Source organism: Staurois parvus, unplaced genomic scaffold (assembly GCF_062004578.1).
Source record: "Staurois parvus isolate SC_StPar_1 unplaced genomic scaffold, SC_StPar_1.0 ptg001062l, whole genome shotgun sequence".
Taxonomy (NCBI): Eukaryota; Metazoa; Chordata; class Amphibia; order Anura; family Ranidae; genus Staurois; species Staurois parvus.
This window is the reverse complement of record NW_028318858.1, coordinates 1,496,552-1,518,778: the sequence shown is the minus strand read 5'-3', so window position 1 is coordinate 1,518,778 and position 22,227 is coordinate 1,496,552. Positions and strand designations below refer to the sequence as shown.

The 22,227-nt window shown below is 42.0% G+C and overlaps 1 protein-coding gene across 41 annotated transcripts in view; it reads right to left on the bottom strand.

Annotated features, from left to right (window-relative positions):
- RIMS2 (regulating synaptic membrane exocytosis 2) overlaps nt 1-22,227 on the bottom strand; it is a 919,325-nt gene that overhangs the window by 738,009 nt on the left and 159,089 nt on the right. For 40 of the 41 annotated variants that reach the window (XM_089658335.1, XM_089658295.1, XM_089658297.1 and 37 more), the window contains 2 exons: nt 13,657-13,867; nt 5,871-5,882 (listed from right to left, as the gene is read on the bottom strand). In XM_089658335.1, coding sequence (XP_089514461.1) covers nt 5,871-5,882; nt 13,657-13,867 — 223 coding nt within the window. Of the gene's footprint in view, nt 1-5,870; nt 5,883-13,656; nt 13,924-22,227 lie in introns of those variants that run through there. The other variant, XM_089658342.1, reaches the window with a different exon arrangement.

Sequence of the window (22,227 nt, the reverse complement as noted above, 5' to 3'; positions counted from 1 at the left end):
TGGCGAGAGTATGCAGGCAGTTCCTGGAGGATGAAGGAATTGATACCATTGAATGGCTACCATGCTCGCCTGACCTAAATTCAATAGAACACCTCTGGGATATAATTTTTAAGTCCACCCAACGCTGCCAGGTTGCACCACAAACTGTCTAGGAGCTCAGTGATGCCCTGGGCCAGATCTGGGAGAAAATATCCCAGGACACCATCTGTCGTATCATTAGGATCACGCCCCGATGTTGTCAGGGATACATGCAAGCACATGGGGGCCATACAAACTACTGACTACCATTTTGAGTTGCTGTAACGAAATTTCAGCAAAATGGACTAGCCTGCTGTATCATTGAGTTCAGTTCTCTGTAGGTTGATCATTTTAACTTCCATCAAACGATGGGGAATCCTTACGTTCCTAACACATTACCCAGTCCACATCAGTATAGATATCCTGCATTATATTTTTCCCCATTGAGATCTGATGTGTTTTCAAAGTGTTCCTTTAATATTTTTGAGCAGTGTATATTTCTGTGTGTGAGACCTTCTTTTCCCTATGAGTATTTATAGAAGGCAGAAAGTGTCCATAGACATTATGATCATTGCCTAGTCGTCAATTATCTATATGCATCTTGAAACAGAAATTGTAGAAAAGTTGACATCCAATCTATTTTTGTCAAGAGAACAATAGCTGAGGTCTGGAAAAATCCCATGGTTCTTTTCCAGGGCGTGCAAGACAAAAAATGCTGGGCAAAAGAAAAATTTTATTTTGCCCGTGCGGTGGAGCTGTACCCGCACTGCATGGGCTAACTGCTTATTTTGCTCTAGGAAAGAGAACAGCGGAAATATATTCACCTGACCTACCAATCTTCCCCGCACAAGACCGGTCTCTTCGACTCCTGCTCCCCCCCCCCCCACCCTCCCCTCACGGTCCAGGGATCTTATAAATTAGCTGTTCCTGATGTCAGCACGCTCACAGCATGCTCCACAGACCAGAATAGTCCACCACTGGGCCATGGGGAATCGTGGTTTTCAGCAGGTCAGGTGAGTATGAGCTTTGTCCTCACACCAGAAAAAAGGAGCAACTGATCCATGCACTGGAAAAACATTTTCGACGGGTGTTCTGCTTTAATGAACAAATGTCCAGTATCCTCAAGAACTCTCATGCCAAGTACTCAAAATTTGGGAATCTTGGCTTGCGTATGCCTTACCTTCACTCCCCCATCCAGTGTTGGGCACCTGTGACTGATTCCCCTGACAATCACAAGTCCATATTCCCTTGCCCCCCATTTACCCTCCTTCTTCTTTCCTGTTTTCTTCCTCCTACTCCTTTTTCTTTTTTTTTTCTTGGCACATATACCATACTGCACTGTTGTTACGAAGTCTGCTTGTCCAGGTTTGACGTTGCTATCCATGTGGATCCTTCCTGGACCTCTATACTCATTTGTTTACAACGAGGTTTAGACACAGTTGTTGCTTATTCCTTTGGAACCATATTTGGTTTTATATTTACCTATACTGTCAATAAAAACTCCTGCAAGGGCAGACCTGGTCCTTTTATTGTTATTCTTAACTGAATAAAAATTAAGGAACCAGGAACAGAATATGTAGAAGAAATACTTCTCCACAAAAGAGCTTTAAGAAGCCAGTTGCCATCCATCACCATCACCATTTTGGGAATGTACTTTAAAAGGGTTACGACTTGCTGAATACAAAAAACTAATGTGACTGTATTTGACAACATGGGGGGTAGTTACTAAAACTGGAGCACTCAGAATCTTGTGCAGCTGTGCATGGTAGCCAATCAGCTTCTAACTTCAGCTTGTTCAATTGTTGTGGGTGTAGGAACACTTAAAAAAAAAAACAATGTTTCATGGCTTCGTAGGATCTCTTTGTCAAGGCAACATAGTGGATGGAGAATTCTCTTCATATATCATTTTCTTTGTCGCCAGCACCGGCCTTGTGATTTCTGTGTCCTGCTGCCTTGTGTATTCTTCACCTTGAAGACCACAAAAAATGAACACTGGGACTTATCAGGTTCTACTTCAATTGGTCACACAGTGAAAAAATATTAATAGTAATTTCTTTTAATGCAGAACAAAATTCATTGTCCTCATAGTTACTGCTAGACCAGGCATGTCCAAAGTCCGGCCATTTACGGCCCGGGGATCAGTTTAATACGGCCCTCCAACAGCCCTCCCTACTCTGTGTAATGTGGCCCTCGCACGGCCCTCCCTTCTGTGGCAGACAGTCTTCTGCTTGAGAGCAGTGCGCATGCGTGACTGCGCCGCGCTGGGAGCGACAGAGGGCGGTGACGTCAGGGCCGGGCTTCCAGCGTGAAGTGTCTCTTCCCCTCCCGGCTGCCGAGCAGACTTCAGCTCCAGCTACCTTTTTCACCCTTCACATTAGTGCAGGTAAGTTTTTTTAAAATTTATTTTCAATACATTGTGAAAACTCAGCTGATCTTAATGTTATGAAATGAAAAGTATGTCATTTGCAATTAACTTGGCTTAAAATAATTTATTTGCATTTAATTGTAATGGTTCAAAGAATGTTCGGAAAAATGTTCGGCCCTCCACCATGTTCACTTCATCCAATCTGGCCCTCTTTGAAAAAAGTTTGGACACCCCTGTGCTAGACCAATTTCCTCCACATACTGTATATATTATATATCAGTGGCCTCCAAACTGCGGCCCAAGGGCCAGATGTGGCACTTTGGTTGCTTTTATCTGCCTATTGGGCACTATTCCTAACACTGATATCAACAGAGGGGCATAATTCCTGTCACTGATACCAACAATATGGCACTGTTCCTACCAATGACTCCAATAATGGGGCACTAATCCTCCCAAAACAACCAATGGCATGGCACTATTCTTCCCATTGACACCAACCATGGGGCACTATTCCTTCCCTGGTCCCAACAGTGGGGCAATATTCCTCCTTATACCAATGATGGGGCATTGCTTACTTTCATTGGCCCTAGGGCATTTTCTACTTTCACTGGCCACAGTACGGCCCCCCCTCAAAGTCTTAAGGACAGTAAACTAGCACCATCAATTTGTGCAGTGCTTTACATATATTGTACATTCACATCAGTCCCAAACCCTCAAGGGGCGTACAATCTAAGGCCCCTAACCCACATTAATACATACATATAGTATGGCCAATTTAGACAGGAGCCAATTAACCCACCAGCATGTCTTTGGAGTGTGGGAAGAACCCAGAGGAAGCCCACGCAGGCACATGGAGAACATGCAAACTGCAGGCAGGTAGTGCCGCAGTTGTGATTCAAACCAATGAACCTGGTGCTGCTAGGTGAAAATGCTAACCAGTTAGCCACTGTGCTGCCCAATATGTTCCTATATGACTGAGCGTAGTGGCAAGATCAGGCAATTTTAGGTTTCCCAATAAATAAAGTTCCTATAAGCTGGACCACCAAAGAGGTACTTAGTGTTGGGTCCACATAAAGGACCACCATCCCACAAACACAAGAGAAGGAATAAATGAGGTGAATCCTCCAGCGATGTGTATCTCTCCACCCAAACCCCATAAGGCAATTCAACATTCACATCACATAAAATACCTGTAATTCCACATTATATTTGGATCCGGCTGACTGGTGGGGTATATCAAGATATTATATATGTGTAATTGGTCTAGCAGTTACTCTAAGGACAAGCGACTTTTCCTAAACTTTTTTAAAAATTGTATATTTTTATGAATTTTCTACTATAATAAAAAAATGATTTTTAACATTCTGTGTGATCTATAGAAGTAGCACCTGACAAGTCCCAGTAACCAATCTTCTGTTGTCTGCATGTATTTGTGGTGATGTGGGGCAATTGATTTATGGCACATGTTCTTATTCTGTACCCTTAAAGCTGGAAATACACTAGTAGAATTGTGTACCGATGTTTTTGTTTAAAGAATGTGTGTTTGATTTTCTAATTATTAATGGGGTCAAACTGCAGTGACAAAGAAATTTAAAGAAATACACTACTGAATATTACAATCCCAGATATTACCCATACAAGGCGCATGATATCCTAAACAGTCCACCAAAAAAGTGTGCATTCAAAAAAGTTCTGACAAAGTTCATAAGAATAAAAACCCATCTCTAAACAAGTGATTAAAGCATGACAGGTATAAAGGACACCATCTCCGATCTTCTTAGCTCATGCCTGCAGGACCGGTGATGTTTAAGAGAAGCAGGTGCTTCACCCCACAACGTGCACAAGAGAGGCTTACCGAAATATATTCGACCTCAAATAAAAGAGCGGTCAAAAACAGCTTAAGGCCCCTTTCACACGAGCGAACTCTGCTAAGCAGATACGCCTGCTCAGCGGGGAATCTGTCCGCAGATCTGTGCTGAGCAGGCGGATGACAGGTCTGTGTCCGCTCAACTTATGCAGAGCAGACACAGCCCACTGTCCTGTCCTTAGTAAATGAGGGGAAGCTCTGCTGATTTCCATCATCCAATCATGTGCAAGCAAAAATGCTGTTTTTTATTTTCCTTGCATGTGATTGGGTATTCTTTACAAAGTGAAGGTTCACCTTATTTACTAAGCTCTGAAGCAAATGCCCTTGCAGAGTGCAACCACGCTTGCAAAGTGTACAGTCTATTTGCCTTTAGTGAATCATTCCCCAATGAGTCAAACACACATCTCTGGGCATAATGTTAATCCTATGAAACCCAATGGGTATCTGCTTATCTTGGCAGAGCAACCCCCTCAACACACACTAAAATGCAGGTTTATCCAATTCACAGTTATAACAGCATAAGGAAATACAGCTCTAGATAAAAAAGTAAAGCAAACCTGTACTGAAGGGAAAACATAAAGCTACGTTAACAGTCCTGCTGGGATAAAGACCACCCGAATGGATGAAATGTTCACCTTTCCTGGTAAAACATTTACACCGCAGCTTCCCTCCAGTGTTGTAGGCATTTGGTCACATGATCATAGCTAAGAGATTGGCTGTTCCTGCCTTCAGCTGAGACCATGTGACTAAATCCCTAAATTCTGGTTATTTGAACAACACTGGAGGGAAACGTGAATATTATTTTCTCCAGGGAAGGTAAGCCATTCCTTTATTCTGTTAGTATAGTTTAAGGCCTAGTTTACACTTGAGGTTAGTAAAACAGGTGGATGAGCTGCGATTTTGTTGCCCCTTCCCCCAAACTGCAAAAGCAGCCATACAGGGGGTATACACATGCCTTGGCTGAGATTTTGCAAAAAATTATCCCCTTGCTGCATTCAATGGGCAGTACCATCCACCGATGGGTTGTGCGTTATGGAATTATAAGTCCCTGATAGCAGCAAAAACCTGAGAGTTCGAATCCTTCCATATTCTATTCAAAACTAGAAAAAAAATGGCTTGACATTCAATTTAAAGTGGTTGTAAACCTCAGACATGAAATATGAACAACGCATATCCCTCTATAGTCAGAGTGAAACTTCAGCTCTCCGCCCCATTTTCTGAACTTTGAGACAGGCTGTATAAATTTAGCACTTTGAATGGTTGTATAGAAGAGAAGATTCAGAAAAACAGGTACAACTTATGTAGGAGGATTTGATTCATCTCTCAGTTGAGGCCAGTCACGTCACTGGGTATATGGTTTATGGTTTACCACCACTTTAAGTTACCATCTGAATCCTCTAAGAATTGTATGGGAACATACTGTATTTTTATATGAAACAAATACATGTGCTACAAAAAATACACATATACACAAATGTTTCATGCAGAAACACAACACATGCACAAACAGTGAAACAACAATGAAATGTAATATAAAAATAAAATAATCCACAGCTAACAAAGGAGTGATTTATATGACTCAATGAATAGAGGTGTTAATAAGTAAAAAATTATTCTGACCACTTTATCCTCCTGTAGAATATCCGGAAAGTCAGGAGAGAGTGCGAAGGGAGAGAAGACAAGAAAGGGAAGAAGACAAGGTTATTCCAGCTGGACAATGTTATATTGGGAAGACTGGGTAATACTGGTAACAGACAAGGTTAGAGAGGTAAGACAGGGTTAAACTGGTAAGACAAAATTAGGTTAGACAGGGTTATATTAGTAAGACAAGAAGAATATATGTTAGAGAGGGTTCTGTTTAGTTGTGACACTTTGCAACTAGAATTCGCCCACAAGTGACTGTGGAATGATGGACTCTCCAGCATTGAGCCACCCTCCATAGGGCAAAAATACCCTTCTCTAAACCTCTATGTCTAACTGATAATAATAATTGGGCTCAGTAAATGGATTCTGCTTTTTTCAAAATGTTATATAAGCCATAAAGGTAGAGTGGTGCATTTTCTACATTGTGGAGTGAAGCATATTGAAACGCTTGGAATTATTTCTGGTCGATCATTAACATTACAACAATAGAGGTCTAAGAAGCCCACATGGGAATGCACATACCTGAGATTAAAGCTAGTCATACACCATACCTCCCAAATGTATGAGATGGAAAGGAGGAACACCTTTGTATGAAGGCAAAGGACATACCCTCCCATGCCCCCAATTAGGCAGATCGTAACTAATGAATAAACAGAAAAAGGAATGGGTATACCCACAAGTCCTTTATACCACTAAAGCAGCCCATAGATTCTGGGGCTGCTATCTATGGACTGCTTTAGTGGTTGGTTGAACGAAAAGAAAACTGACCCAATTCCCCATCAACGTATTCAAATTCCCACTAAGCGTTGTGATGGAGGGGAGACTTCCCCGCAATCAGAATACATTGATCAGTGCTGCTGGCTATAGCCGGTGGTGCTGATCAAATGGTATTTATCCAACAGGCTAGTAGTACAGAAGATATTGGTAGATCAATTTCTGTACAACCACTGTGCCCATACATGGATCGGAGTTCGGCCGGTCCCTGCTGAACCAGCCGAATTTCCATCGATGTATGGCCTGCTTAATTCACCTTTATACTAGCTGTTCAGAACAACAAATGTACAAACTTAAAGGTTGGATGAAAGTTTTAGCATTGTAGAACCGATTTGGGAGTTAAAACTGTATTGTTTAAAACGGTTCACTAGACCAGCCTTTCTCAAACATTTTACCCTAGAGGAACCCTTGATATAGTTTTTGGGCCTCGAGGAACTGTTGCAAAGACCAATTCATTGGTAGTCAGCAGGAAAAATGGCATTTACATTGGTGACAAGTGGGAATAATGTCCGCCTTGCAGTGGTGGTCAGAATGCCACCTTTACAGACAGCTTTGGCTTTGGCCTCAAGCAGTTGGCTCTACCAAATAGCATTGATCCAAGGTTCTTTGGAAACCTAGGGTTCTTCCAGAGGTTACTAGAGGTTTCCTGAGCTATGACTTGATTGGCCTCCCATCTGATAGTGCCTGCATAGTTTTGGGGCCCAAGCCAGCAGCATGACACCAATGATCTTTTTAGCTGTCTGTAGGTTTGGATCTCTGACCATCACTCAATTTATATCTTTTAGCTTTTTCTAGATTAATCTAAGGTTCCTAATTAAAGAGGTTTTCTAGTTTAGCAAACCCAGTTGAAGTGATTTTAGACTGACCAGAAGTTTCAGTTACAGAATCCCCATGTATCTCCAACTACTGGTGAAATCCAGTATTGTGGTGCAACCACACTGTAAAAGCCCCACTGCATCTAGATACAACAGAATTATGTCTAATGGGTTTAGATGGGGCTGATAGGATTGACAGAAATCCTTTTTAGGGGCATTCATGAAGCACTCCATGTGAATTGTAAATCCTCTTTAATACTTGTATTAATGTATATTTTTCTCAATTAAAAAAAGATACCTGTAACAAATGGTGTTCATCTTTAAAACATTAAGTACATTTATATTTAGCAACACATATCTGTAACTTATTTTAACATTACTGAAAGTTTCCATTAGGAACACATGTATTTACAAGATGTGAAAATGATAAAAGCCATAATACTTCAACGTGTGAGATGCTGACTAACAAGTGGCTCATATTAAGTTTGCTCTGGATAACATTTGCATAGCAGATGCCAGACAAGCTGCAATTTCAGTGCCAAGCAGAGGGCCATGTACGTCATACAGAACCGTTAATTTGGTGAGCCTTCTGATTTGTGAGATATTTAATATGGTTGCTAATTGAATTAAATTCCAAAGTGCGTATTATGTACAATAAGTCCCTATTTAGGCGTTCTTCACTGGATTATGTTTAGCGTATCATCATTTTTATTGCAACCTAATGTTGATTCATAATTTTTTCATTGGAATAACTGGTACGATGGCTTGAATTTTACATATCCAGGGTTTGGATTTTCATATTTCCAAAACCTGATCTTTAATGAATTTTAGGGTACAATGCCACTGCCCCTCTTCCTAAGCCAGTGAGCAGCAGTGTTTTTAACAGTCACCTCTGTAAGGCTAAGTTCACACTTTTCTAGCCATCCACATGAAAGAGGCCAAAGTCTCTATTCTTGGTGGTACATTTCCTACTTAAAATATTTAAGTTTACTAAAGAACCTCCAGTGAACAAAACTTGTTGGGGGCCACCATGTACATTACTGAAGGAAAAATTTAATGTGAGAATAAACTTGGAAAGGGTTTATCACTAATGTTCACAAATACAATGATGGAGGTAAAGGTAGCAGTTTAAAGCCCAACTTCAGCATAACCTTTGCCTTGAATCTTAGATATAGTGGAAAAGAGTTACAAAGTCTGTCAGCTTTATATTGCTATCTGTGTTTCTGTTTGATCAATTTCATATTACTTCTATTTTAAAGGTGTAGATAGAATGGTAAGTAAGATGAAGTCTTACCAATCGGGACCCAGAGAGCATTAAAAACACTTTTTCCCATAGAGGGAGGAAGGATTAAACATATTTCATGTTTTGGTTTTCTTTTCTTTCTTTTTTTGCTGTCTGTGTCCACCATGGGAAGATTTCAGCCCACTTCCTTTCCAGGTGATGAGTATCAGAGAGAACAAGAAGTGATGGGTAACTCCTGCTTCAGATTCCCCTTTAGGCTCCACCAACTGTCAGCATCACTGTTTGGTAGGAGGCTGTCAAATGTGAAGCCAACAGCCTCTCCAACAACTAGTGACAGCTGGGGAGGGGGTAGTGGTGGCAAACATGTCAACACACATACACACATACAAACGGCAAACATATACAGCATAAAGAGACAGGCACACTGTCTGTCTCTGTACACCAACTTACAGTTGGTCTTAGTTACCTCCAGTTTCGTTATATATACGAATTAGAAATAATTATTTTTTGAACTGGGTGCAGTAAAAGTGCCACTTTGTGAAAGTAGCGTTATTAAGAACTACCTGCCATGCATTTCAGAGAAGCTACTAAAACTGGTGGAAGAGCATTTGTATTCTGGCGTAGGACACTTTAAAGTGCCATACTGCCTGTAAACGTGGTGCTAATGCTTTTCTGAATTCCCCTTGTCTTTAACATTTAACAGCAGGTTTGTACAAATGTAATTTCTGTAGCAACCAATCAAAGTTTGCAACAGCCTACCTTAGCTGTTAAAAGCTCTCTTGGGTTTGGTTACTATAATATAGCAAATGCAACAAGTCACAGTTATAGTAAAGTAATAAAAAAGGTATATGTTTATCTAGTTCAAAATCAAAGTTTAAAAAATGCATCTTACTCTACAGACTGCACAGACCAAGGTTACATCCTTGATTTATATTGTCTCCATTGTCATTTCATGAGAGAGACCAAGAAACTCAAACCACATTTGTCATTAGCCACAACTACCATTTTGTTTATTTAATTGTTCTTACTACCTCTTGTTGTATAAAATAACAGCTGCTATGGCAAATAGTGAACTGAGCCTAGTACATGGTATATAATAATCAAGGCAGGTTTGTAAATCTGGAGGATGGAACTTTGGTTCTTAGAAACATACAGACAGGAATGTACAGTATGTATAGCCCAGTCTGATGAAGGAGGGAGCTCATTACAACTACATACTGTTTTCACATATGTACAATTAACCATAAACTGTCATACCATCCCATAGCCCAGGTAATGATTCTACACTAACAGGGAGAGCACACCAGCAAAGTGTAGTAGATATACACTTCACTTTATTAATAAAAAAAACCTTGAGGTACAGGGGGAAGAGGAGATTCTAGAGTGACTGAGAAGAACCTTAATGGGTGTTCGTGGCCGCTGAACCTGCCACTGTCAATGAGGATGGGAATAAAAATCGGATCTACCAGGACACACCTCCACTTCAATTGTCCCGCATGACCTGCTTACAATTTTTTTTGGTGTATCGCCCTTCTTCAGGGTTTTTGCTGACTGGTACGTAAGTGTTTTAACCTTTGAATACAGTAAAGTGCTCACTATACTGTGCCTGTGTATTCTACTCTCTGTTTATATTTACAGACACCTTTGTTCATTTGAATGAGCAAGTCTGGGGATAACTAAGGGAAAATTGCATACTCACCTTTCCGTAATTTTCCTTTCCTGGTGCATCTTCATGGCAGAATACATTGAGCTGTGGCTCCACGCCCCACTTTGATAAGAGCATTAACCTATAAAGCTTTGCAGGATCCAGCCCACTTGCATTCTCCATAACCATCATCTCAAATCTGGGTCCATGTATGTTGCCATGAAGATGCACCAGGAAAGGAAAATTACGGAAAGATGAGTATACAATTTTTTGTTTTCCTGGCACATCATGGCAGCATACATCGGGAAATACCTTGCCAAATGGGAGGGTACACACCAAGATACGTTTTAATGAGAAGCAAATGCCAGTGCGCCGGATTCTGCAAAGCTTTATGGGTAGTAGGCGGAGCCATAACCCAATGTATGCTGCCATGATGCGCCAGGAAAACTGGATCTTCCATGGTTACCTCCAATAAGCTATTCTTCGAAAATTGCCATTCACACATGCGATGGGGTTGATTTACTGTGCAAATCTGGTGCAGCTCTGCATAGAAATCAATCAGCTTCTAGGTTTTGACAAAGCTTTTTTTTTTTCTACTACGAGCCTGCAAAGCATTGCACCTGCGATCAGCAGATTGCAGGTGCAATGCTAGGGTCTTGCAGACTGTCAGTGTAAACTGTCTGCTCATACATCGTACAGGCAGGCAGTTACACACTGACAGGAAGTACGAATGAACTACCTAGAGCGCTCAACAGTGCCCTTGTAGTTCATTGAGAACTGCAAGCTGACAGCTGCAAAGACTGCAGGGGCTGCTGTAACAGTAACATGTTTCAGGTTACACCTTGACTATGGGTGTAACATGTTACAAAGGTTGAACTTGTCCTTTAATTGAACAAGCTGAAGTTAGAAGCTGATTGGCTACCATGCACAGCTGCACCAGATTTTGCACTCTCTGGCTTTAGTAAATCAACCCCAATGACTTAAATGACCACTGACATGTTTTAGAGATGGCATTTTTACACAGTGCACTTTTACCATGCAGAGTGAACAATATAGGCCAGTCATTCTCAACCTTTTCAACATGGAGAAACCCTTGAAATAACTTTCTGTTCTCAGGGAAACCCTGCAAAAAATGCTTACAAATACAACTCATGATGCATTGGGCTGGCCATACTTTACGCAATTTTCTTGTGCCATTTTCCTTTAGATGTACCAAAACCATATACTAAGTCAAACCTAAACACTTACAATTTGTATGCAACCAGGCAGAACCTTGTACTACATAGTTGAGGGTAAATCTAAAAGAAATTGAACAAGAAAATTGGATAATGTATGGCCAGCTTTAGGTATATGGCCAGGGGGAAGAATGCTCCTTACACTTTGGTCATTGAGAAAAAATTACCCCTTTACAGATAGTGAAAAAAGATCAATGGTGCCAGTTGTAACTTATCTGACAGACAGAAACTGCTCATTGCTCAGGGAACTCCTAGCAACCTCTGGAGGAACCCTGATTGAGAAACCCCTATATGGACTATAAAGCATTCATGTGCAATCAGGGTTCTGTGGACCCCTAGGATTCCTCTAGCGGTTGTTAGGGGTTTTCTGAGCTGAGGCTGATTGATCTCCCATTGGTGGGTACCAACATAATTCCAGGACCAATGCCAATGGCCATAGCCAGAAGCAGGACACCAATGATCTTTCTAGCTGTCTGTAAGGATTGCATTCTGACTACCACTGTAACGGCTGCATTTTCCCTACTGCCCAGAGGAATTTTTGCCATTGATACTTGATTAATTTGTTTTAGTAAGGGTTTCCAGAGACCTGAAAATTATTTAGGGGTTCCTATGTGATAGAAAAGTTGAGAGACTGATGCTTTACAGTGAAGGTGCCTAGAACTATTAGACTCCAGGTTCCTTCTGGCCTAATGTCTATGGGGAACCTTCAGGCAGCTGAATGTAAACAAAAGAATTGCCAGCAATTACAAATTGAGAAAAAAAAAAAAACAGTGTGGGGGTCCTCTCCTTAATTTATACCAGGCCTTTCAGGGCTTAAGTGAATTTTAAGCGGAACTCCTTGGCATTCATTGTGATTGATGCTGGATTTACTTCAGGGGACATTGTTTTTCAGGGGACTTGGCAAAAACTGTTACTGTGTTTTTATTTACTTTTTACACTTTTTTTGGTGAACGAGTAGGGTACAGTGCACCCCATACTCATTCACATGGGGGGACGGGTGGGATCTGTTAAAGGGGGCTTCCAGAATCCAATAAGTCCCCAGCCTGCAGACCCCCACAACCACCCCCCAAGCCAAGGGGTGCTTGGGGGGGGGACAGGACAGGAAACAACAAACAAGACAGGACAGGAAACAAAGCACCCCCTATGTTGAGGGCATGTGTCCTAGTATGGTTGGGGATGGGTTTGAGGGGGGTGGGGGGCGCTTACTTGTTCCTTCTTTCTTTCCTGGCCTGCCAGGCTGCATGCTTGGATAAGGGTTTGGTATGGATTTCGGGAGGGGATCCCACACCTTTTTTTTTCATTTTGGCATGGGGATCGTCTCAAAATCCATTCCAGACCCTAAGGGCCTGGTATGAATTGAGGGGGACCCCCACACTCTTTTTTTTCTAATTTTTTTATTTCCGGCAAATTATTTTGTTAACATTCAGCTGCCTTTGGAGAACCCCGCTGATAAGTGAAGAGTCACCCGGTTTTAAGGATACGGCCACCTGCTAAGAGAAAAAAAGGTAGAAACCGCTGCTTAGCAGCGGTTTTCAGCATTTAGGAGCGTTTAGCAGCCTTCAGCCTTTTTTTACAGCAAATCCTCCCAAAAACGCAAAAAAATAATTTTTTTTTTCTGCCTCCAAATGCTGAAGCTTAAAAACCACCTCTAGACTAAAACAGTGCGCATGGGCACATTGGATAACACTGTTTGCTTCTAGAAGCAGAAACAAATGCTCAAAAGCTGCTCCTAGGAGCTTTTTTTTTTTAAACTAGTGTGCATGGAGCTATAATGTGAACACAAAGAGGGTCTTTAAGAAGCTATACAGGCTGAGTCTGCTGAACTGAGTACCCAGCATCTTATATATCTGGAGAAATGTAGTGCTGACATCTCCTGTCATAGTCCAAGTCTCTCCTTCTCAAAATGAAGTTTACATACACACTGAGTGTATATCATTAAAAAATGTACACATTTTTTAGGGGATACCAGAGAGAAACCGGGTACTAGAAAAATCTTGCTGTTTTAAAGGAGAACATGATACATCAACTGTCCGATGTAACGATGGCTTACCTTGCTTGAGCGCAATGACACTCTCCCTCCACAACGTGCGCAGAACTTTGTTTGGCAATATGAACAGTTATGGCCGCAGCCATCTGCAAACTTTGTTTTGTGGCAGATCCCGCAGGTGGGAGCTTCACCCTTCTGCTCCTGCTGCTGCTGAGCTTCTTCGCCCATCTTCTTTACTTGCTCTTTGTACATTTCAAACTGCTGGTGCAATTTCCTGCCGAGCAGCAAAGAGGGAAAACATTCAGTATGGATTACATTTACATTGTGCATATAAGAAATCAGATGAATGGATCATAGTGAATTACGGGCAGTCCGGCAGACTTTGCTCCCATATTTCATTAGGAATAAAAAGCCCTTTCTATTGACAAACTACTGGAAAGTATTGAGTGACGTAAATACCGAATTGGCCCTGCGGAAATAGTTTTATGAATACATTTTCCAGTAATGTTTATAACCTGTACTCAGTAAACTATGATTATCCTTCTCTGACCCATCTTTCCCTTCTCTGGTATGCCAGTATTAGCATGTGAGAGCTACTGAAGCAGTGCATTGCGGGTCTTTGTTTCAGGTTTTAATATAAACTGCCATAGCAATCAGAGGGCTATCGGGCATTGATTCATGACCTGGCTGCCTGTATGCATGATTCTTCAGGCACTTCCCTATATAAGAATGGCTGCATTATGCCAGCATTTCACTTTAGCCTAGAAAGAGTGGAAGCACATGTGATGGGTTACTAGGAGGCAAACTATATCAATTTGGCAAGGTTGTTTGCTGGTGGACTGATAGCTCATGAAAAACATCCAGGTCAAGGCACTGCCACATAATGTCTATGGGTTCCTCAACAAAGCAGCATGCATAAAACACACCTTATGAAATCAGATGACTTTTGCACATGACCAGAACTTTACAGTACAGTGATATCATAAAGTGTAGGAGGTGAGTACTTTCAGGCAGCTATCGCTCATTGAAATTCTGGCATGTGTGTACATTCCTTAAAGTGTTACTAAACCCACAACAGTAAAATCAGTCAGTAGATGCGGTAAAGCATGCTTGTTATACTCACTGTGGAACCTGAGGGGCTAATCCTCTGCATTTTGTAAAAAGGCTGTTTGATCCTGTCTTTTCTGTTCCTCCCCTTTTTCAAGCAACCACTACTTATCTCCAGACTGAACCGTAGTCATGCACATGCTCAGTTTAGTGTATATTTTTAAAAAAAAAAATTTTTTTTTCTTTCTTGGTAGAGTGCATGTGATCAGCAGATGGCCAATCAGCACTGTCCAGACAGAGGTCAGGGGATTTCCATCCTCCTAGAGCAGAAAGAAAACTCCTCCTACAAGCTTTAGCTAGTGCTGGGCTGGACACTGATAGAAGCCACAAGACTGCTCTAACTGCTGATGAGAAAAGGTATTTAGCATAGGTTATATTTACTAAAATAATTGCATTTCCATGGTGTACTGTGGGAGACCAGATATAGTGAATGCAGGGTCCTGGGTTTAGTAACACTTTAAAGTATATGCAAACCCTTACCATGTAAAACAACCCATACAGTTTAAAATAGAAATGAAAAGCAAAACATTTGTGTATACAAAAAAAAAAATATAAATAAATGTTTTCCCTTTTTTTTTTTTTTTTAAAGTGATCACTTGCCCTCTGGGAGGAGAAACAGAAGTACACTTGTTTTCTCAGTGAATGGCTGTATGGGGGGGAAGGGTGCTGTCAGGACAAGTCTGATCATTGGAGGAGAGCAGCCTGAGTTCCCAGCACAGCTTAAGAACTGACCACGCTGTGTTCTCCTGCCTAGTGTGGTCAATTTTTATTAGGAAAGCAGAGGAACTGGCAGGAACACCAGTGGTTTCACACAAAGGAAGCAATACAAAGGGAACAGGATACTTTTTCATGTAAGTACTGTACATGGTACAACAGGCACATATCAGGAATATGAAAAGTTGAGTTTACATATTCCTTAAATCAGGGGTGCTCAACCTGCAGCCCGCTTGTAGCCCTTGATGTGGCCCTTGAACCCATTGATCAAAGTCTGTGCTTGCCTACCCGCCATCCCAGAGCATTAGAGCGCATTAAGCCAGAGCCAGCAGCATAGGAAGCAGACACCGCATACGCCGATGCTTCCTCTTTCCCAGGTGGAGTGATACAAAATGCATTTACCTGGGACCTGTCTAGCAGTTTGGAAACAGGGAGCAATGCCAGCTGAAGCTACAAGAAGAAAAGAAGGTCAAGGTAATAACACACACACACTGCACTTTTGCAATGGGCATATTAGCACCTATAAAAGGGTTAACAATTATCAGGCTGCTTTCACACTGAACTGAGGGTGCAGCACAGTGCACCTGATTTTCTGCGGGTTTGCTGCATTGAGCAATAGACTTCTAATATATCCTGTGGGTGTGGTGCACTTTCTGACAGCGCAACAAAATTCCTGAATGCAGAAGTTTTGGTGTGCTTTCAGAAAGTGCACCACACCCACAAGATGTAATATGGAAGAGCGCAGCTAACCCGCAGGTGCACTGTACTACACCCACACCATCAGTCTGAAAGCAGCCCTATAAGTGGCTTGAGACAGTAAAGGCTTCTTATACATTTGCCAATTGGGGGGGCGGTAAAACCCCATAGTTGAAAACCTTCATGTCACATTCTGTTTTACGCTTGAGCAGGAGAGGCAGCAGGGGTGGCATAACCATAAACTGATCCTCTCCATTTTCCTCCTCCAACCACTGAAAACTGGCTTCTCTCCTCTCCCTCCTGCTGGCATGCACCGACAGCAGGATGAAAATGTTAATTATTCAAAATAAAAAACATTTGAAATTCTGAACCATTTCATTTAATTGTGGCCTGCGACCAGTTACCAAATGACTTAAGTGGCCCTTGCTCTTCAAAAGGTTGAGCACCCCTGCTCTAAATTCTACTCTTCAGTCCAGGGGCGGTCTAACAACTCATGAGGCCCCCGGGCAATAGGGGATCATGGGGCCCGTGTCCTTGCCCAAACTCAAAAAAGCCTATGAAAAAGGTACCAGGGGCATCTCATGGGGCCCCCTACTGACCCCAGGCCCTCGGGCAGTGCCTGAGTTTCCAAATGGTCAGTCCGCCACTGCTTCAGTCTGTCTGTAGGTGTCGCTTTAGCTTCTTGTGACAGTTCATTGCCCAAAGTAACTCCTATTGGCCTATCTTGGTACTGCACACTACACCATTAATTCTACGCTGATGTACATTTATGACCTCAGTTTGACTCATTGGTGGCCATACACGCTTTGATGTTTTTATTTGATCAGTGGATAATACGATAAATTCAACAAACAAACAATCAGCCATAACTTCCATTCCGATCAATGTTGACTCAATTTCATTCTGAGTCGATCGGTCAGGGTGGAAAACCATCAATGGATTTGCATTGATGCAACTGATCATTTATGACTGTACAGCCCAGTTTTGAGAATGACACAAATATTAATTTACCTGCAAGGGAACACGTGCAGTCATCACACAAAAGGGGATTCACAGGCAAGGATATTGCTGCTACTAAGATTGCACCTAAATCAACCAATTATCGGATCATCAGAACTTCAGTGAGAGGTTCCATTGTTGTGAAGAAGGTTTCAGAGCGCCCAAGAAAGTCCAGCAAGTGTCAGGACCATCTCCTAAAGTTGATTCAGCTGTGGGATCGGGGCGCCAGCAGTGCAGAGCTTGCTCAGGAATGGCAGCAGGCAGGTGTGAGTACAACTATTGGAGGATGGCCTGGTGTCAGGAAGGGCAGCAAAGAAGCCACTTCTCTCCAGGAAAAACCTCAGGGACAAACTGATATTCTGCAATAGGTACAAAGATTGGACTGCTGAGGACTGGGGTAAAGTCATTTTCTCTTATGAATCCTCTTTCCGATTGTTTGGGGCATCCAGAAAAAACCTTGTCCGGAGAAGAAAAGGTGAGCGCCACCTTCAGTCCTGTGTCATGCCAGTAGTAAAGCATCCTGAGACCATTCATGTGTGGGGTTGCTTCTCAGCCAAGGAAGTGGGCTCACTCACAAAGTTGCCTAAGAACACAGCCATGAATAAAGAATGGTACAAAAACATATTCCCAGAGGAACCATCCAAGAACAGTTTGGTGATGAACAATACCTTTACCAGCATGATGGAGCACCTTGCCACTTGGCAAAAGTGAAAACTAAGTGGAACAAAACATTTAAATTTTGGGTCCATGGAAACTCCCCAGACCTTAAATCCATTGAGAACTCATGGTCAATCCTCAAGAGGTGGGTGTGCAAAAAAAAAAAAAACAGAAACTCTGACAGACTCCAAGCACTGATTATGCAAGAATGGGCTGCCATCAGTCAGGATGTGGCCCAGAAGTTGATTGACAGCATGCCAGGGCGAATTGCAGAGACCTTGAAAAAGAAGGGTCAACATTGCAAATATTGACTCTTTGCATAAACTTAATGTAATTGTCAATAAAAGCCTTTGACACTTATGAAATGCTTGTAATTGTACTTCAGTATAGCATAGTAACATCTGACAAAAAGGTCTAAAAACACTGAAGTAGCAGACTTTGTGAAAATTAATATTTGTATCATTCTCAAACGTTTTGGCCATGGCTGTATCTCAACTATTGATTGAAATCTACTTCTCCATGTGTCATATATTGGGTTGTATAGATTGATTATTCCTATCAGAAGAGATTATTTAGAAAAGAAATCAATCATTTATCAAAGTGAGTAAGGTCACCATTACAGCGGAACTTCACTCTCTCAATCAGCTTTGGCTATTTGTAATCCTTATGCTGCGAACCTTAGTAAATAGATAGGAAGGTATACTAAGTATACCTTAAAGGATAAGTTCACCTTTGGGAACATGTCACATGTTCCACCCATTTACAGGGCTCCACCCACACGGCCACGTCATTCATTCACGGACTTCCACTAATGAATGAACTGCGGGTCCGGACAGCCTTAGCGGCTGTCGACTTGTAGTTTTCAATGAACTACCACGGTGCTGTGGAGTGCTGTAGTAGGTCATTGAAGCTTCCTGTCAATATATCTGCTTGCCTGCACATCCCATACGGCAAGCAGATATTCTGACAGGTCTGCAGGAGACCTGCATGGCATCAACAATCTACTGATCGCTGGTTCAGTGCTTTCTAGGCTCCTTTGGACAAAAATAATAAATGCACATTTTTTTTACCTGCAAAAAAATGTGCAATTATTATATTTGTCCAAAAGGTGAACTTATCCTTTAAGGATAAGTATAATATAATAAACATTTTTTTGTTACATGTCTTCAGTTCCTGGTTTTCATGCCTAGGTAAATTATGTCATTCATCTCAGGAGTCTTCAGGAGGGGAGTAGGGGCTTTCTCAGATAAGCACACCCTCCTGCCTGCATGCCTGAACTAAGGGCAGATGAATTCCAGGAAATAAATGCTACATGAATCATCTGCACTTACTCAAGATGGCCACAGCCAGAAATGCTAGGAGATAGTTTTCAAAGCGATTTCTCAGCAAAATAAAGCATGGAGATATGGATGGGGGGGGGGGCTGCTTTGAACATTAAAAAATACTTAAATATTGCTTTTAGTTTGTGGAACTCAGATGCAGTGTAGTTCCACTTTAAAAAAATAAAAATAAAGTGTTTTTCTTTGTATCTACAAAGCAACGCAAAATATTGCCTTTATAATTTTAGAAACACTTATGCAGAAGGGGGTTTGAAACTTAGCTCCTCAACTTGATCCAGGAGCACTCTCCCTCAGAATAAAATTGATTACAGCTGAACTCTGAGATTGCTAGATTGTAAGCTCCAAGGAGCAGGGCCCTCCTATCCCTCTTGTATTGAACTGTATTGTTGCTATATTATCTCCTGTTATACTGTAAAGCGCTGAGCAAACTGTTGCCGCTATATAAATCCTGTATAATAATAAGCAAATATTTTCTAGGTGCAAGAGTCATGTGTATTTTTCTTGAATCTTGGTGTGCTTTTTGTATTTCTTCCAGATCTGTGCTGTAATCCAGTGTGAAGCATTGCCTCTGTGTAGGAGCTTCCTGTAATAAAGACCGGTCACTGCTGCTCTCTCTCCTTGTGCAGAGTGACTGGTCTTGTCTCCGCCCCCTCCTGTAGTTTTCTGTAGTGGGTGGGGTCTGCTGGGTTCCTCCCACAGCTCTGCTCTCTGTACAGTTTATGCACTGCACAGTGATAATGTCACTGCCACTTTTACAAGGTAATAACTGGAGTTAAAAAGGCATTTGGTATTTACAAATAGAATTTACCTCATTTGTGGTTATTAAGGAATACATGTAAATGAAAGTTTTGTGCTCATAGTTTTGCTTTAAACACATAGCAATTAAAAAAAAAAAAAAAAAAACAATCCCTAGGTTCTGACGAGCACAATGGAGGGTCTAAATGACAGCTCCATTTCCCGAATGAGTACAGCACTTTCATTCAGCATTTTTACAATCGCTAACCCATGAAAATGTCGGTCTGTAAACACCTGATTCAGATATTTTGGTTACACTAATTATTTATGCAAATTTATTCTGTTCAACATTTGTAAAAAAAATTACATGTAAGTAGTAACGTAGTACTGTTCTGTACTGTACTGATTATGTAAAAGCAGCGCCAGGAAAAATGACTTGAATTTCATTATTTCTAATGTTTCTGTCTTTCTTCCCAATTAGAAAGAAAAAATGATGTCTGATGTGCAACCAGACTGAAAAGGATATGTCATATGTAAAGTTATCACATGTTGATAACAAGAACTTCTGGTCTTATTGGAAGGGGGATGGGAGTTGGGCTGTGGTCCTGAAGTGGTTAAATCATGCTAAACTACCCCCATATGGAGAGAGACATTTGTAGGCACTGGAAGACAAAGCAGACTCTGCCGGGCAAGGGGTAAGAGATGAGTTACTGGGTGATAATTGGAGCAAGAGATAAAAGCTGAAATGAGATGCAAAGGTTCACAAAACATTCTCTCCAGATTTCCCTCTGCAGCTTCTTCTCTTTTCTTAGTCTCAAAAGATGCTCACAAGAACATAACTGCTAGTCACGCATATTCCCCTCACAACCTAACCTCCTAGAACTGCTGGAGAGGAATACCCAAACATACCAATGCAGGCTCAGATATCTCCTCCCCCAACCTAATCTCCCAGAACTGCTGGAGAGGAATACCCAAACATACCAATGCAGGCTCAGATATCTCCTCCCCCAACCTAATCTCCCAGAACTGCTGGGGAGGAATAACCAAACACAACCACTACAGGCTCAGATATCCATCTCCCCCAACCTAATCTCCCAGGGCGGCTGGAGAGGAATACCAAAACACACCCAATGCAGACTGAGATATTCCTCTCCTCCAATGTAACCTCCCGGTGCAGCTGGAGAGGAATACCCAAGCACACCCACTGCAGGCTCAGATATTCCTCTCCTCCAACCTAACCTCCTAGCACTGCTGGAGAAGAATACCCAAACACACCTACTGCAGGCTCAGATATCCCTCTCCTGCAAACTAATTTCCTAGTGCTGCTGGAGAGAAATACCCAAACACACCCACTGCAGGCTCTGATGTCCCTCTCCTCTAGCCTAACCTCCCAGAGCTGCTGGGGAGGAATACCCAAACATACCCAATGCAGGCTCAGATATCTCTCTCCCCCAACCTAATCTCCCAGGGCGGCTGGAGAGGAATACCAAAACACACCCAATGCAGACTGAGATATTCCTCTCCTCCAACCTAACCTTCTGGCGCTGCTGGAGAGGAATACCCAAACACACCCACTGCAGGCTCAGATATTCCTCTCCCCCAACCTAACCTCCTAGCATTGCTGGAGAAGAATACCCAAGCACACCCACTGCAGGCTCAGATATTCCTCTCTCCCAACCTAACCTCCTAGCACTGCTGGAGAAGAATACCCAAGCACACCCACTGCAGGCTCAGATATTCCTCTCTCCCAACCTAACCTCCTAGCACAGCTGGAGAAGACTACTCAAACACACCCACTGCAGGCTCAGATATCCCTCTCCTGCAAACTAATTTCCTAGCGCTGCTGGAGAAGAATACCCAAACACACCCACTGCAGGCTTAGATATCCCTCTCCTCCAACCTAACCTCCTAGCACTGCTGGAGAAGAATAACTAAAACATGTTTACTTTACTGAAGGCTTACATATCCTTTCCTCTAACCTAACCTCCTGACACTGCTAGAGAGGAAGACCTAAACACATGTATTGCAGGCTCACATACCCCTCTCTTTCAATCTATCCTTCTAGCACAATTTGAGAGGAAAAAAACCAAACACATCTACTGCAGGGTTGCTTATCATGTTCAAAGCCTAACCTCCTAGCTTTTCTGGAGAAGAACACTCAAACACACTCACTGCAGGCTCACATATCCCTCTCTTTCAACCCAACCTTCTAGCACTGCTGGAGAGGAATACCCAAATGCAACTGTTGCAGACTCACCTATGACTATCACAACCTAACCTCCTAGCAATCCTGGAGAGAAATACCCAAATATGCCCAATGCAAACTCACATGTCCCTTTCACAATCAAAACTCCTGGCACTGATAGAGAGAAATACCCAAATGCAC